This window comes from Camelus ferus, chromosome 11 (assembly GCF_009834535.1).
Source record: "Camelus ferus isolate YT-003-E chromosome 11, BCGSAC_Cfer_1.0, whole genome shotgun sequence".
Lineage (NCBI taxonomy): Eukaryota > Metazoa > Chordata > Mammalia > Artiodactyla > Camelidae > Camelus > Camelus ferus.
The window spans coordinates 30700867-30718882 of record NC_045706.1 but is presented as its reverse complement, the minus strand read 5'-3'; the positions used below and the strand labels follow the sequence as shown (position 1 = coordinate 30718882).

General features: G+C 41.9%; 1 protein-coding gene across 5 annotated transcripts in view; it reads right to left on the bottom strand.

The window, feature by feature from the left end:
• The window catches only part of MYOF (myoferlin), a 148155-nt gene extending 140008 nt beyond the window's left edge, over window positions 1-8147 (bottom strand). For 3 of the 5 annotated variants that reach the window (XM_014558348.2, XM_014558349.2, XM_006183660.3), the window contains exon 1: window positions 7831-8141. In XM_014558348.2, coding sequence (XP_014413834.2) covers window positions 7831-7918 — 88 coding nt within the window. In that variant the 5' untranslated portion in view covers window positions 7919-8141. Of the gene's footprint in view, window positions 1-7830 lie in introns of all 5 variants that reach the window. The other 2 variants (XR_004323874.1, XM_006183659.3) reach the window with 2 other exon arrangements.
• Window positions 8148-18016: the final 9869 nt, after the last annotated feature.

Genomic DNA, 18016 nt, shown 5'->3' with positions numbered 1-18016 from the left:
GCAGTGATTCTCAAATTGAGTTAATAAGGCAAGCGTGAGCTGAAAATCCAAGTCAGCAGAGAATTGCTAAGAATCTACTGTTCATACCTATTAAGATGACTATTATCCCCAAACACATAAATGAACAATAAACACAGAAAACATTAAGTGGTGGTGAAGAAGTGGAGAAATTAGAACCGTTTGCACTGTGTAGCCACGATGGAAAACAGTATGGTGTTATCTCAAAAAATTAAACACAGAATTACCAAATGATCCAGCAATTCTACTTCTAGGCATAAACCTGAAAGAGTTGAAAGCGGTGACTCAAACAGTACTTGTACACCCATGTTCACAGCATGATTCACAACAGCCAAAAAGGCAGAAGCAACTCAAGAGTCCATCGACAGATAAGAATGGATAAACAAGAGGTGGTGTAGACACGCAATGGAATATTATAAAAAGGAAGGGAATTCTGACACATACTACAACACAGATGAACCTTGAAGACACCGTGCCAATCACAAAAGCCAGTCACAAAAGGAAAAGTATTACCTGACTCCACTGATATGAGGTACTTCGAGTAATCAAATTCATAGAGCCAGAAAGTGGAATGATAGTTGCCAGGGGTTGAGGGGAGTGGGAAATTATTATTTAATGGGCACAAAGTTTTAGTTTGGAAAGATGAAAAAGTAAACAATGTAAAGTTACTTAATGCCACTAAACTGTACACTTAAAAATGGTTAAAATGGTAAATTTTATGCTATGTATATCTGAACACAATTTTTTAAATTAGCAAAGAACATGCTATGTGCCTAGTTGAGAAGCTGACATGCTCCCACAGATGAATCAGATGTCCATCAAGCTGCTTGTGTGCCACAGCTGAAGGGCATCACATTTATTCATCTAAGCCTGGGCCACCCCTCCAACATCCCGCAGGGTTCTGAATGTCTCCCCAGCAGTGGGGAAGGAGTGGGGCATAAAAAGGAGGAGGAAAAGAGCATTTGCCATATAACTACTACATACCAGGCACTATGATAATGTTTTTAGATTCTTTTATCACCGTTGGTCCTTACAATATCCCTTTGAGGTACATATAATTCTCCCCCATTTTATAGATGAGGAGACAAAGGCTCAGTAATAGAGTTGCCCCCAAAGCTTGAGCTCCTAGTGATCAAGTCAGGAGTGAAACAAGCTCTGCTCATTCCAAAGCTCATCCCTTTCCACGCGCTGCATTACTTACAGAAAGAAGGGGGCTCCGTAAGGGAGGGGGCGGGGGTTGGGTCAGATTACAGCTTAAAGATGGGAAGAAGCAGGTCTAAGCCCCAAACTGGAGGGAGGTAAGCTGGGGGGATTCATGTTCTCCGCCCTCAGAAGCTTACCTCGTGTAGCGGACGCATCTGGGATCCCCGCCTTGGCCGTCCGGAGCTGCCGTATCCCCTTGGCACAGCTGATTGGACCAGGGGTGAGCACCTGACCAAAACTGAACCAATTGGATTCTTCCTCTCAAGCTTCCCGATTAAAGAGACACTGATGCTGTAGCAGATGTGGAGTCAGGCTCCAAGGCACCTGTTCCGTCATCCAGAGCCCCATGCAAGCTGCTAACTGCCAGGGAGCGGGAGGTAGAGTCCCCACTGAGGCAGCCAGTGTGCAGGGAGGAAATGGATGCTTGGACCGGGAGGAGCGGGGGGCTGAGGCCCACAGTCGCCGGCGGAGGGAGAGCAAACGCCTCCCTGCCCGACACGAGTCTGGCTCCTGTTAGGTGTTAGGCCCGTGATTACATTCTGGGGAATTTCAAACTTTTGGGGGGGGGACACCCCACACTTTACTTAAGCAAGCTTGAGTTTGTTGCAATTAAACAACTGCTGACTGACACCTTGCCCCTCAGGTGGGACAACCAGGGTGGGAGAGAAGGACCTTATGAGGGTGAGACCACAGCTCGCCCTGGTTGAAGAAATGCTCTGCATTTGACTTTTGGGAAAATAGTGTCTTTTGTTATCACTTCTATTTTTGTGTCTCCTCCCTCTTAGGGTCTCCGTCTCCACTCTAAGGTAGCTAGTGGCCTCAGTTTGGCCTCTTGCACAGCCACTGCACCCGGCCCTGCAGGCACGCACAGGCTAATTCCCATCAGGAGGAAAGCAGCCTGCCGTCCCATTTCACAGAAGAGCGTGAGGAAGCCTGGCCCGATGAGCCTGCCCAGCATGATTTACTTATTAATTTAATTCAATCACGCTGCTCCCTTAGTATCTTTCATCTTAGTTTCTTCCTTCTCTTTCTAGCCCTGGAACAAGCTCCCTCTGCCCTGGAAAGCATTTGCCTCAACTAGCAAACCCTCTAATTAGTCTACCTGACGAGTACTAATCTGTCCACAGTGCTGCCTAGTCGCTCCCCACTGATATAAGTCAAGTGCAATCTCTAATCACACCAGATGACTCTTTTCTCAACCTCACCACAGAGGATTGTAACTCGCTGGCCTTTTGTTTGTTTGTTTGTTGGGAGGGTAATTAGGTTTGTTTGTTTATAATGGAGGTATTGAGGATTAAACAGATGACCTCATGCATGCTAAGTATGCACTCTACCACTGAGCTAGCTGCGTCCCCCTACCTCCACCCCCTTCCCCCACACCGACCTTTTTGTGCTATTCCCATGGTCCCTATCAGGACCAAGAATCTGACTTTATTGCACTAAGATGTTTCAAATCTCCTGCCATCTCGTTGATTCCAGGGTCAACATTTAAAACATATATTCAACATCAGTTATGTGCTAAGTGTTGCAGAGGTTATAAAAACCCCATACCTTCTTAGCACAGCCAAATTCCATGCATATGGAGAAATTTACCAATAAACCTAAATCAGACAAAGACCAGCACCCCTGGACACGACTTGAGGGCATGCATGTAAGATATGTTGGGGAGAAGGAATACAAGCCACACTGATTCATTTTTAAAAGGCAATATTGGCTTTGTAAATAATTGAGAGCCTATAAAATGTGCCTTTGTGAAGTGTACCTTTGAGGGTTCCCATGCTTCAATAGGGTGGGGCCACTTTCCTCAGGTGGTGAGTCTCCAAACCCTGTTCTCCCGGAAGTGATGGGAATGACTCAGTAAATTAAACACTTTTGCCTTCCAGAGTATTTTGTAAAAACAATACGATAGTTCTGTGGCAGTGCCAACATGCAAGCTAATTTTCAGTTTGAGCTGGTGGGAATCTTGTCAACTGGTCCTACTGTGCAGTCTGGGTAAACCAACTCACCGTGTGGTCACTCACAGATGCCTTCACAGATGATAGCAAATGAGATCCACTGGATCTTTTTCCCATCACATTTAATCATTCTTAAATGGAATTTTATAGCTTTTATTCTTATTTAAAATGTTATTTTTTAAATTTAACTTAAAAAAATTTCAAATAGCAAAGGAGTTTTTGCTAAAAATAGTCAGAAAAGTCTCTATTGCATAAATCACAGCCTTTGGGGATCTCACAGATCTTTTCCCTTTCAGATAAACCGTTAGGGGCCCGTTTTTCAAAAGAGGAAAAAAAAAAGACTCTCAGAGTGTCTTATTTGGAGGGAGGTGGGGGAGGTTGTAGAAATATCTAAGATTCCACTCCAAAAGCATGTCCAAATGAAATAACAGGTATCTGGGGGGGGGGGGTCATTACATGACAATTCTTTGGTGGCCATCTGGACTATAGCAGTGGCCATTCGACAAGGCAAAGCCCAGAAGTGAGGGGAAATTCTAATGGAATGAACATCATAGGGAGGAATGAGAAAACTCTTAAAGTTGCAACAGTGATGCTCCTTAGGGGTCAGATGTTTCATATGAACAGTGTTGCCACAGTGTAAAAGTACAACACAAAAGTGTGCAAGAAAATTTCCTCAATCTTTTCAAGAGATTTCACATTGGAAATAGATGAGACAAATGGAAGTCAATGGCAATATTCTGCAAAACCGTCTTTAAAAAGACAAGAAACACACGTTCTCACACACACACAGAGCAGGGAATCTGTCCTTCAGAAATGCACACATTCACAAAGATATGCACCAGAAGGATGTCCACTGCAGCCCAGCTGCTAACAGAGCAGTTGTAACAATTTACACGTCTTTGGTAAAAAATTGGGAAAGATTCAAGGCAAACTGCTCAGAGTAATTACCCTAGGTAGCAAGAGTAGGGAGAAAGAATAGGAGGAAGATGATGAGAATTTTCACTTTTTAGTTGTGTAATCCCTTCTGGATTGTTAGGTTGTTTTGTTTCTACATGCATACATTTTGTAATTCAAAAATTTGAAATATTATTTAATTTGTGTTTTAAAACTCTGTTCTGTTTGGGGGAATCAAATAAGTCTTAAAGAGTTGAGAGGGGCCCCAGAAGTCTGTCTAATCTAATCTCAGCTAGATTCAGTCTGAGCCTTGTCTGTCTACGTGAAACTCGAGAGAGAATGGCCACCACTGGCCTGCAAGCACTCTGATATTGAAGGTTCAGAGTTGGTTCACAGAACCTGGTGCACCCTAGGAATATAGAAAATCAAATGAGCTTTGTGGTTTTCCTCATCTGCTTCTGCACTTCTAAATGTCACGACATCTACACCACAGGGACTCCAGTAACCCCAAATCTTCCTATTCATATGAAGTCCTGAGGAGTTAGGCAGTCAGCCTCAGAAGGGGACTGAACACAAGAGACTGAGGTCAACTCTGAACCAGCGGGTTGTCAGAGCAGCACATTCCCGACTGCATTCTAACAGGGGGCCTCACAGCATCCATACAGGCATCACCATTAACACGTCCATTGTGAGGCCATTCTTCCCACCACCCTAAAGTGTTGCTTATTGCCCCAACCTTGCTGTTTTATGTGCTCAGGAGGCAAAATTGTACACATCTCAGTAAACACAGGGGCTTTCTTTGGTGCTGCCTTGGTCCTTCTTTAGGGCTTTTTACATCTTAGTCTCCCCACCGTCCCCCACTCCTCCCCATGAAGCGCATCTGACTTTGCTCCTTTCCCTCTGATGGACACAGCATGGTGTCAGTAACCTCAGTTCTGTCAGAACTTAATGTTACTTAATTCTACCCGGTGCTCAATATTGGAAGGCACACTTGGAAAGGGTTTGCCATCACTGGTGTTTCAAACCACTGAAATAGATCAAAAGCAAGAAAAATGCCATACTCATTACTATATCCGCTTTCGTGTCTGAGGCAATGGCTTCTTCACCGTGCTGAGAGCAGGTATTCAATACGTGGAACTGTAAAATTAGAGAACCTTAGAGCTAGAAGAAATCTCTAGGAGATCAGTTCCCATCGTTCCACAGCTGAGAAATTTGAGACCCGAGTGGTTAAATCTGGTTCATCCTCTGTTTTGTCAATATTAGCCTGAGTCCAGATGTTCCTATTCTGAGCTGAGTTGTTTCTTCTGTTAGGTTGCTTGTCAGACTTTGCTGCTCAATTTATACAACCAAAGGAGACTGGAAAAGAGACTAAAGTTAAATAATCTAGTAAATGTAATGGTTTAGATAGCCCATATTTGCCCACTTTAACTGAAGTTTTCCACTTTCAATTGAGTGTTTATGTTCATAGCCTTAGACAGATACACTTTTAGTCATTTAAAATTTTTGACCAGTGCATGTACACTCCAGACAAATAACAAGTCAGATTTCAGGAAGTTTTACACTCTAATTCCTTTATAATCTGTATGATTGCCTCAAATAATGACATCATCAGACTGTGGCCAACACATTTTTACATGTCTTTACGTGTCCAGGGTGAAGGATACCAACTATTCATGTTATGTCCCTATTATGTAGCTGCTTCAAGAAAAAAAAAAAAGTTTCTCAGAACCACAGTGAGATATCACCTCACACCTGTCAGAACGGCTATAATCAAAGAGGCAAGAAATAGCAAGTGTTGGTGAGAATGTGGAGAAAAGGGGACCTTCATACACTATTGGTGGGTTGGTGGTAATGTAAACTGGTGCTACCACTATGGAAAAGTCTAGAGAGTCCTCAAAAAATTAATAGTAGAACTACTACATAACCCAGCTATCCCACTTTTGGTATTTATCCAAAGACTATAAAAACACTAATTCAAAAAGATATAGGCACCCCTATGTTCAGCACAACATTATTTACGATAGCCAAGACATGGAAACTACCTAAATGTCCATCAATGGATGAATGGATAAATAAGATGGAAATATATATATATATGCAATGGATTACTACTCAGCCATTTCAAAAAAGATGAAATCTTACCATTGTGACGGTATGGATGGACCTTTAGAGCATTATGCTAAGTGAAATGAGTCAGGCAGAGAAAGGCAAATACCATACAGTTTCACTCATATGTGGAATATAAAAAACAAATAAACAAACAAAAATAAACATACAAATACAGAGAACAGAGTAGTGGTTACCAGAGGGGAAGGGGTAAGGAGGAAAGCAAAATGGGTTAAGGGGGTCAACTGTGTGGTGAAGGATGGAAACTAAATTTCTGGTGGTAAGCACGCTGCAGTGTATACAGTAGTAGAAATATAATGTACACATGAAATTTACACATTATAAACCAGTGTTACCCCAATAAAAATAAATTTAAAAAAATTTAAAAGAGAGAGTTTTAAAAAGAATATACACAAATAAACTCTGATAATAACATGACTACATGATACTCACTAACCAGATTCTCAAACTACATTGTCCTTTAAGAATCCAACTTCTGTTCCCCAAATCTTTTTTTTTTTTTAACTAAACAACCATTTGGCAGTTTGGGGTTTCGTTTCTTGCATTTTCCTGCTCATTTTCTAGGGAGAGATTTGAGAAGAGGACTAGAGATAAAAGAGAAAGGGACAGGTTACTCAGTGGAAAGGAGAAGTTGTCAGGTTCCTGGAGGAAGAGAGAAATGTGCTGGGGTGTGGTCAGGAACCACCCACCCATCACAGATCCCACTTTTTCTGCCCTCTCCTCTCATGCTCTCTCTTCCCTTCTGCCAGGAAGTGAGCTGGCAATCTTACCAATGACCTTGGACAAACATAAAATGATAAAGCTACTAAATTCAGATTGAGACACACCGTGCCAGCCAAAACTGGCATCACCTACAATGCCTGGGAAGGCGCCATCACACCAACCTCTCCTGTCCCCCTCCATGAATGACAATAGAACTTTAAAAGATGGTTTTGTCTAAACCCCCCCGCACCCGTTTTGCAGAAAAGGAAACTGACATCCAGAGAGATTGCTGAAGGCCACTGAGCAAGTCTAAACCAGATGCCCAAACTGCAGACTTGCATTGTTCAGAGATCTCTATGCGCAATTTACAAGCTACGGAAAGTACAAAAAACACTCCAACTTTGGAGTGATGAAGAACAATTACAGAGGCACAAGATAACGTGAAAACAAGCCAGAATAATTTTACTCCACCTCCCAGAAGCCCAGTGACAATAAAAGCAGCAGGGGGCTGTTTTATGGAGTAAGGATACTTCCAACAATTCAATTGTGCTTTTTTCTCCTTTCCCCATTTCTCACAGGCAGAGGCAATAAAAATGCATAGAAGACTGCTGAAATTCTTACTCTGAACCAACACAGACTTTTTGATACTTGAAATGTGGAGAATGCAAATACATCTTTCCCTCCAACGGCTTATAGAAATCACATTATTACAGTTAAAACATCAGGTCACTCATTGAGCCTCAGATACCTGGGGAAAATTAAATGCCTTGCACAGAAACGGTCTTCTCCGCTGACCTGCACAGGTAATGAACTCCAGCTGAAGTCGCAGAGACTTCTATCAGTCGCCTAAACGCAGACTTTCAAAGAACGGGACTCAAGGAACTTACATTCCAAAACAGGGGTAGAGGGAAAAAGGAAAACTTCTCCTTACCCTTAAAAATAACAGAAACAATAGGATCCGGTTTCCCAAATTTCGTTTTAGGGATATTGCTGGCAGATTCCACAATTACTCGAAGCATGGCTCCCAATGGGCAGAACGCAAGTTTCAGCAGTGAAGTGAAGAAGTCATGGGCGCCGGAGGTCCGGATCGCAGCGCTCGGGAGGGAAGGCGCGGGACGACTTCCCCAGCGGAGAGGGAAGGCGGAGAGGCGATGGGTGGGTCTCTGACGGGTTATGTACTGAAGGTTACGTGTAAACTGATATCCAAACGCAGAGCCTCCGCGCGGCCGCAGGCATTCAATTAAGAATTCGGGAAATGTGGAGGTGAAAAGGACAAAATCGCAACTAAAAGTAATTGTGGGCGACAAATGAAACGGAAAAGGATTTGGAGCCAATAAGTGTGGACAGGTCAGGAGACCACTGAGACGCTTCCGCTAAAAGCAACAATTCGTGAAGCCCTGTTAATTGGTTTTCTGTCACCCCACCTATTCTCTTCTGAACTTTGTGGCGTTTTAAAACTTCACTGCGTCATTTTATTTTTCAATTTTACTTTTGCTGTTTCTTCTCTCCTGCTGTTGAACACACCCACTCAGCAACAGTTTAGAGAACAATTTTCTTTTTTTCATCAGTTAAAGGGTGCCCCCTATTGTATGGCAGAGAAATAAATGAGTTTATTTCAAGCAAGCCCAATCTGGAGGCGGTTAACAGGGACTTACAGAATTGGTGTAGTGGGGGCTGATTCTTTACAAAAGGATTCAGCATAGGACTTCTTTAAAAATCCTTAAGAGGTGAGAGCTGGGGACCTAAGTTTTCCTGGTCCATCAAAAGCTGATACCTGTCTTCAGTGAAAACGGAGAAGGTGTCTGTCAACTCTTTCAAGATGTAAACCTCAGCATCTTCCTTTCCTTTGTTAAAGAAAAAAAAGGTATTCAGTGACAATCATTAAATCGGGTAAGGAGAGGGACCACAATGATAGGCTGAGGGACCACTGCAGTAGAACCTTGCAGTGGAAAGAGATGGCTCAACTCTGAATAGGGGATGGGCAAGGGAGACTTTATAACTAAGGAGCAGGTTGAGGGTCAGAGGATGGAAATGACCAGGAGGAAACATCGGGGGGAAAAGGGGATTCTGGCTCAACTGACCTAACAGGATTCTTACTGAACATAGCTCAGGGTGACGAGACATCACCTGGGTGGTGGTGGAGGACGAGGAACCCCAAAAGATGTAGAGAGTGATTACATGTGGAGGGAGGGGAGTTCTAGTTAGACTGACTCAGCAAGGTTTTTGCTAAAACTAAATTCTACAGGGAAGTACACAGATCGGTCTAGGAGAAAGTTCAGGAGCTTGACTAAAGTTTGGTCAAGGAAAGGATCGACCACCTGGAGAGTGTTAGGTGGCCTGGCCTGGTGATTAAGATCAGCAGAGGTGCCCTGGGGGTAGGAGTCACCCAGACCTGAGTGTGGGTCCCAGCTGCATCACTTGTGAGCTATGTCACCTTACAGGTTTCTACACCTCTCTCTTCTGCATTTACCTCGTCTCATCTTACTGGCGTTAAGATCAAGGTCTTAGTGTGGGGCCTGGCAAAAAAGACACAGTAAATCCCACACATCCACCATCAGCTGTTCATGCTTATTCATAGCATTTCTGTTAATGCCAGTTGGGTTTAAATCAGGATCTCTCTGCATTTCAGAAGAAAAGACCAAAACTAATGGTGAAAAAACATAGGGCTTCCTTTGCTTTTGAACACACAACCAGGAAGACCCATGTGTAAGCAAACACTTCAAGTGCCTTGAAAAAGCATGGTTTACCTACAAGAATTCTTCTGTCTCAGTGAGGTTCTCAGTGGCTTATGCTAAAGAACCAATGATCCCCATGTTGTATTTAGCGGACACACGGGTATAAATACAGTCTATGTTTTAGTGGAATATAGGCAACATTATGTTTATTTTTTGGCTGGTTTTTATTTTTTATTTCAGTGGTCCTTCAACCTACCATTGTGGTTCCTCCCCTTACCCGATTTAATGATTGTCATTGAGTATTTTATTTATTTATTTTATTTTTGTGTGAAATACATTTACAGAAAAATGCATACAACATAAATGTGACAGTTTAACAAACAAACATCCAGGTCAAGACAGGGAACGTCACCAGTATGCCAGAAGCCACTCTCATGTCTCATATGTAACACACCCACCTCCTTCCCCGACTCTCCCGGTCCCCAGGTAGCCACTACCCTGATTTTTATGGTAATAATTTCTGTGCTTTTCTTTATAGTTTTTATCCCCCAAATAGTTTAGATTTGCTTGATTATGACCCTTATATGATTATATAAATTATCTTATACATTATTAACTTTATATACATATGTATTTATACCTTGTGTATACATATGCATACACATATTCACAGAATATGAATTCTTTGATACACTGTGACCTTTATAGAAATGGAATAAAAGTTTGAATTCTTTTGTGTTTGGCTTCTTTTTTTCAACATTATATTGTGAGATTCATCCATATAACTCTACTTTGTTTACCCTCATTTCTCCATGGCATTCCATTGTATGAGTGTACCACATTTTATTAATCCATTCTACTCTTGATGCACATTTGGGTTATTCAGAGTTTGGGGCTATTACAAACAGGGCTACTCTGAATATGCCTGTACATGTTGTACATGTTCTCTGGTACAAACATGTATGAGTGCATTTTGGGTCTGACCTGTGAGTGGAATCGCTGAACCAAAAGGTATATGCATATTTTCAAAATTACTAGGTAATTCAAAATGGTTTTCCACAGCAGTTGGACTAGTGACACCCCCACCAACAGTGTATGAGACTTCCCGTGCATACACTTGGCAATGTTTGATTTTTAAATGTTTGCCCGTCTGATGAGTTGATAATAATACTTCACTGGAGTTTCCATTTGCATTTTTCAGATTCCTAATGAAGTTGCATACCTTTTCATATTTACATTTCCTAAGTTATGACATGCCTATTCAAATATTTTGTGGATTTTTTTTATTGAGTACTCTGGTTTTCTTCCTAATTTGCAGGAGCTGTTTACGTGCTCTAAATGGGTTGTAATTTTAATGTAATTGAATTTATCAATATTTCTTTTCTGATTAGTGTATTTTTCATATTAAGGAATCCTTTCTACCCTGAGATTGTGAAGCTATTCTTCAGTATTATCTTCTGGAAACATTTTGTTTCATCTTGCACATTTAGACTTATACTCCACCTTAATTGATTATGTATTCTTTGCAGCTTTCTGTAAATCTAAAATTATTTCAAAATAAAGTCCTTAGAAATAAAATTAAAATAAAATAAATTTGTAAAATTGGCTTAGAAATGTAAAAAAAAAGCCTTCAAAATTGAAAAAATAATTATTTCATTAAAAGTGTATGGACAAAACAAAATGACTGTTTCATTGATTGGTAAATTTTATTATTCATAAAATTTTCCTTTCAGCTGAAAAGAACTTGTAGTTAGATTTTCTCACTTTAACAAGAATTTCTGAGTATGCATGATAACCACCAAGAGAACATGGCCTATCATAAGTTATTCATAACCCAAATTTTCCACAATGTAATTATGTAAAAAAACCTTTCAAGGTTTTTACAGCAAATATATATATTTTAACTGTGGCATAAGATACATTTGAGTATGTTTGATGTATTCTATCTGGAAGTAGGATTCTGTTTAATTGTTAAGTAAGCCCTGAAATGGATTAATTTTCCAATCCCTAGCATTTCTTCTATTTGGCACTGATTTATATAATTTTGAATAAACATAGGCAGGAGAGAATGAGCTAACTAGGAAAAGTAGAACTTAGTAAAAGGACCAGCTCTCCTTTTGAGAAGCTTGCGGTGGCTTTGCCATGGAAGGAAACACTATCATCCTTATCTTCAGGGATAAATATTTGAGGAGAGCAGTTCAGGATATCTGGAAGGTAGTAACTTGCTATATACAAAAATAGATAAAAAACAAATTTCTTCTGTATAGCACAGGGAACTATATTCAATATCTTATAACAATATTTAATGAAATAGAATATGAAAACAAATATATGTATGTATCTGTATGACTGGGACATTGTGCTGTACACCAGAGATTCACACATTGTAGCTGACTATACTTCAATTAAAAGGAAAAAAAAAAGCTAAGAGGTAGAAAAGATGGCGAGGCCTAGCGTCTATGTTTCTCTCCTGATATCAGGGAGAGCTGCAGGACAAGGTCTTGAAGGTTGAGACTCAGATTCCAGGCAGAGCCCTGAGCTGTGTTTCACTAGGGAATCAGAGGGAAGGAGGAGATTTAAGACCTGAGACCAGAGGGAGGCAATGGCAGAACTGGGGTGGGTGGTGTTTAGCGAACAGAGGTGGTGCTCGGGGGCTGCCAGTCAGTCTGACTTCACACCAGCGTGGAGAAAGAGAGAGAGAGAGAGAGAGAGAGAGAGAGGAGAGAGAGAGATAGAGAGAGAGAGAGAGAGAGAGAGAAGAGGAGATAGAGAGAGAGAGAGAGATGAGAGAGAGAGAGCGAGAGAGAGATATAGAGATGAGAGGAGAGAGATAGAGGCTAGAGATAGCGAGCATAGATCGATAGAGAGATATCCTCTCGAGCGCCATCCTCGTATGCGCTCTGCGCCTCTCCTCTGTGTTGTGTGTTTTGTTGTGTTGTTTTTTGTGTTGTGTGTGTGTGTGTGTTGTGTTGTGTTGGGAGTTAGGTGGAGATGATTCAGTGGTGGGAACGTGAACTTGTGCTTCAGAGCCTGCAGAGCAGCACACAAAGGCCATGTACGTAGACTTACAAACCATCATGCCTTACCCTGCTCCTCCTGCCGTCTCTAGCCCAACAACAGCTGCCTGGACACCCATTCTGCAGGCTGCTCCTGCCTTAAGGGCTTTATTTGTATCAACTACATTGGCCATAACAACAACCCCATGAGGTGAGGAAACTGAGGCAGAAAAAATTACCTAAAACATTCAGGTTATAGGTAATAAATGGCAGAGCTGGGATCCAAACCCAGGTACTTTGGTTATGAATTTTCCTGCACACTCTTCTGGAATGTATTTCTTACAACATGCTTTGCAGCCTCCACACAGCCTGGGGCAAATGCACCAGCCTTGATTCTGCTAAGGTGCATCATAGACAGAGATCTGGATACCATCTGCTCTCAAGGACTTTGTCCTCTGAGCAATCCAGCTTCCTAGTGCCAAGAAGGTGACAGTGTCAGTCTCTGTTGGGCACTGGAATTATCCCTACACCTTGTGAGCCTGGGAAGGGGCTAACCCCTCAGTTCCTCTATCCCAGTGGCCTCTCTTTGGACAGTTCTTATTTTTTCCTGGACACAAACTTATTAGTGTTATATATGAAAACAGAGGAGGAGAAGAAAAGGCTAGGAGATTTCTCTTTAGCTTTGTTCAAATGCAAAAAGCTAACAAGACCTCTTTTCCCTAGACAATCAGTTTTTAGATACAAATGTGTAAGATTTCAACCCACATTGTAAGAAAAACATTTAAGGAAAAATAATTCCTTTTGGAAAAATCAAGGAAGTGTAAGAGTGAGAGTTAAGAGTAAATTAACCCACAGTGGTCAAACATTTATTCATTAATAATATGTCTGTCTGTTCAACAAATATTTGAGAGTTGGGGCTTCCCTGGAGAAGCCTAAGTTCCTACCTATTGAGCGCCCTCTGGTGGGGATCACGTACCAGGTCTCACGTGTCTGTCATCCACTGCTTTGGACAACTCCAGGAGCTAGGACACGTGGGGGCATTTTACAGCTGATCGAGGTTCAGAAGAGTTAAAAGCTTGAGCCAGGACTCAAACCCAGTGTCTTCTGAGCCTTAGTCCCTTTCCAACTGCACCTCAGCTGAGATTTCACTTTTTGCTCTTTCATTCCCTCATCTTTCTTGTCAAGTAAACTCATGCATCTATCTGGGTGAGTGGCCGTGGGGCTGCCCTGGATATTGAGGCCAAAGGGATAGGGAAAGAGGAATACTTAAGGGAAAGGAGAGAGTTAGCAAAAAATATAGACATGGGGAACAAAGTAAGAGGGGTAGCAAAGGGGATTTAGCAGAAGAGAAATGAAGATTCATAATATCTTATTCCAATTCCAGTTTTGCAGAATCCTAGGTATTACCGAACAGCAGTTTTCAAATTGGCACACACACAGAGGGTCCATTGTTAAGATGCTTGCTGAAATACTTCTTTAAGAATGATTTCAGTTGATAACTAAAGTGCTTTTTAGAATGAATATACTTTTTTTTAGTAGTTTAATTATAGGGTTTTGTGTAGTGGTAGATACTATTTTAAAATAACTTAATATATAGTATATCTAAATTTTGTGCCTTTAAAAAAGTGCCTGGCAGTGACTAAGTCTACATGGGGGGTAGGAGGGGATAAAGAATTTCATAACATTTGGCACCATTAAATTATCATTATTCAAGGCAATTGGAGGAGCTAAATATAAAACAGGAATGAATCTGACCTTCTCCAAGTAAGTATTAACATATCTTCTAAAATAAACCTAGAAAAAAATGGAACACAGAAAAGCGGAATCATTTTAAGCCTTGTGTTCACTTTTAAGGAAACAATCATTCCTCATCAAAATGTTTGACAGAAAAATGCTCCCCATCCACTCTTCTGTGAGAGCCTTTATTCGTTCATGCACACGTGCATTTATTCAGCACTTACTGAAAGTCTACCTGGTGCCAGGCACAGTGCTAACTACCAAGATGAGTAAGGCACATTTCCTCTCTGCAAGAAGCTCACAGGTAATTGCAGCACAATGGAGTGAGTATGATGATAGAGGAGACAGAGAAGACTGCCCTTCCTGGCTGGAGATGAACTCTAATCCAGGAAGAGGCAATAGGTCTACTCTAACAAAGTGCTGGGCTGTAAAATGATGTTTTTGGTGCCTGTTAAGGAATATTGATAACAGAAAGGAGAAGAGTAAAGGGTATGTCTATTTCTCCACAATAGTATAGGGCAGAGGAGACCCCCATCAATTCATTCATTCAATCATTGAGCAAATATTTATTGACCACCTAATTTGTTCCAGCACTGTGAAGGTAGGTGCTGAGGTTGTATGGTGAGCAAAATCAGACAGACTCCTTAAGGAGTTTACAGTGGTTTAAGGGAAAGGGACACCAATTAAAGAATCACTCGCAAATCAATGTGCAATTATAACTGCAGTGAAGGCTTTGAAGAAATGCATGGTAAAGAGAGCAAATCCCTTTCTCTGGGGGGCAGGAAAGCCTTCCCTTAGGCAGTAAGGAATGAGCTGAGATCTGGGAGGTAGGCAAGGAGGTAACAGTGAGGTAACAGCATTGTAGACAGGGGGAACCTCCTGTGCAAAGGCCCTGAGGCAGGAAGGAATCGGCCTGGTTAAGGAATAAAAGGTGTCTACTGTGGGGGGTGTGAGAGCAGGTTGGGGAAGTCAGTCTAGGCCTGCTAGGCTTGAGAGGGAGGACAAATTGGGAATTTGGTGCCTTATGCTGAAAACAAAGGCAAGTCAATAAAATGTTTGAAATGTTTGTGTAGGGGAATATGGGACACAATTAGATCTGCATTATTTCAAAGAAAAAATTTCTGCTGAGGGGAAACTGGATTGGAAGAAGGCAAGAGTTTACTTGGTTCTTTTCTTCCTGCATTTAAAGATCATTTATTGTGTGCATATCAGCACTGTCCAATAGAAACGTGCCTTAAGCCACATTTATATTTTGAATTTTCTAACAGTCACAGTAAAGGAAGTAAAAAACAATAGTAAGACTGATTTTACATATTTGTTTTACCCAATATATCTAAAATATTATCATCTCAATATGTAATAATATTAAAAAGCACTGTTGAGATATATTCTTTTTTCATACTTAGTCTTTAAAATCTGTTGTGTATTTCACACATCTCAATTTGTACACAAAATGTTCATCAGAAATACTTCATCTGTATTTAGATTTCATAAAATTTACAGTTGAGAAAATAGTTTTACATACCCAAGTTGTCCCAAATATAAAAGTTTTTGATAACTGAATCAACTATCAGTTTATAAATTTAAATTACGTAAAATTAAAAATTCAGTTCCTCAATTACAGTAGCCATATTTCAAGCACTCAACAGCCATATGTGGCCAGTGCTACCATATTGGATAGAGCAGAAGGAGAAAGCTGTATTAGAAAGCATGGCTGTATCTCTGGTAAGGCCGTGGGCAATCATTAGCTTCCCTTTGGGAGACATAACCTTTCAAAGGTGATGGGTACATTCATCTGCAACAGCCTCACCATTTCTTTTTACTAAGCCTAAACCCATTCAGTGGGCTTTTGGTACTGTTTTGGTTTCCCAAGGAGATTTTCCTATGGGGAAGAAAATAAGCTGACCTGTTGAGAAAAAGATCCAATCTGCTTGGCTGTTACATTTTTCTCTGTTAATGAATAAAGATGAATTTTGGATCCTTGTCCTAGGAGTTCTCCCAGTGAACTGTCAACATCAAGCTACTATTACCTTGTGGGGCCTTGTGCAAACTACCAACTCCTCACACTTCACGACTGGCCCCACCTATCTGTAAAGAGCAAAGGTTGATTTTCAGGTCTAATAACGACCAATGACAAAATTAAAAGCCAAACAGCATACTGTTTACTCCTCTTCCTCAGGGGTCCCCAGGCACAGGGGGAGCTCCTGCCAAAAGAGAGGGAGGAGGGGAACAGATGTGTAACTGGGGTGTCTGGCCCAGCAGGCCCAGGCACCAGGCCCCTGTCTATCAGGTACCACCCCTCTTCACACAATTCTTCCCACTTCCTTTCTTTTCTACTCCCCATTTGGCTCAAAGATGTGCAGGGAGATCTCTCTCTCTCTTGTCCCTAAGAATCTTTGTAAATTTCTATGGAAACTAATTTTGCCTTTGCTTTCGACTCTGGGCATGCACACCTTATCTTTTGCCCCAACTTCCTCCCACCCTAATCCTACCTGATAATTTAACAGATATGAAAGAGCCCAATTCTCTTCACTTTTCCATCAGAAATGTGAGCTCCGTGGAAGCAGGGACCAAACATTATCTTCTTGCCGTTTCTTTTATTCTTTAAAATTCTCTTCATGATTTCTCATCCATTCCATTTAGTGACATAAGAATTTGTTGCTTTTTATGTAATAATGGCTAACATCAATTGAGCATTTACAAAGCACCAAGCACTTTCCATGGATTCTCTCATTTAATTCTCATAAACGCCCTATGAGATAGATATTATCACTTGTATCATTTTACAGATCAGGAAACTGAGGCTCAGAGAGGTTAAATAGCTGTTTCAAAATCACACAGCTAGTAAGAGGTAATCAGGAGCTAAACCTGTTGAAAGCTTAACCTGTGTGTGATACTGCTGTCCTAGGATATTTTGCTACTGTATCCTTTTATCTATTGTGTTAAGTCTGGTGAGTTCATGCTTGGTCTGAGAAAGTCAGGGCCTGCCAAACACTTTCGGTGCCTCTTCGTTTTAGAAAGTCCTCGAGGCTGCTAATCATGACCCGGATTTGACCAATAGATGCCAAGCCAGAGGGCTGCAATCTGGAGCAAACGCCTGCCGTACTTCCTCTGAGGTTTATAATCTCAGCGTTCAACGTGGGCGTGCCTATCAGGTCTTCCACCTGCTGCCCTCCCCATTGCTCCACCCTGATTTTGGCAGCATAAAGGCTCAACCCAAGGGGAAGATAGGGAGGCTGTGCCCCCTTGTGGAACCTAGTTCTCCCATTTCTAACAGGGCGAAACTGGTACTCAGACGGGAGAATCATGCTCAGGGACACAGAAGGAGTTAATCCCAGCTCACAGTCATTGGGTTTATTTCACTCAGCATAGTAATTTGCTTCAGCCGCAAAGCAGATAAACACAAACCTGCTCCTTAAACACCGAGCTTGGGGCCTGCGCCCTCGGAAGAATGCAGAAAACCCCCAGAAAACGGTGGGGGACCTGGGGGAAGCCTTCCCGTCCTCCGCCCCACCTCTCGGCGGCTCGACCCCGCCCCTCATCCCCCTCCCTGCTTGGGTCTAGTCCTCCGTCCGCGCTCAGGTTCCAGGCCCCGTCCCTCGGGAGCCGCAGCCAATCGCAGAGCCGCGACCCCGCCGCGCGTGTCGCCCCTCCTTCGCGCCGGCTGCGCCCCGCCGGCAGTGACGTGCCCCGCCCCGCAGCCGCGGGA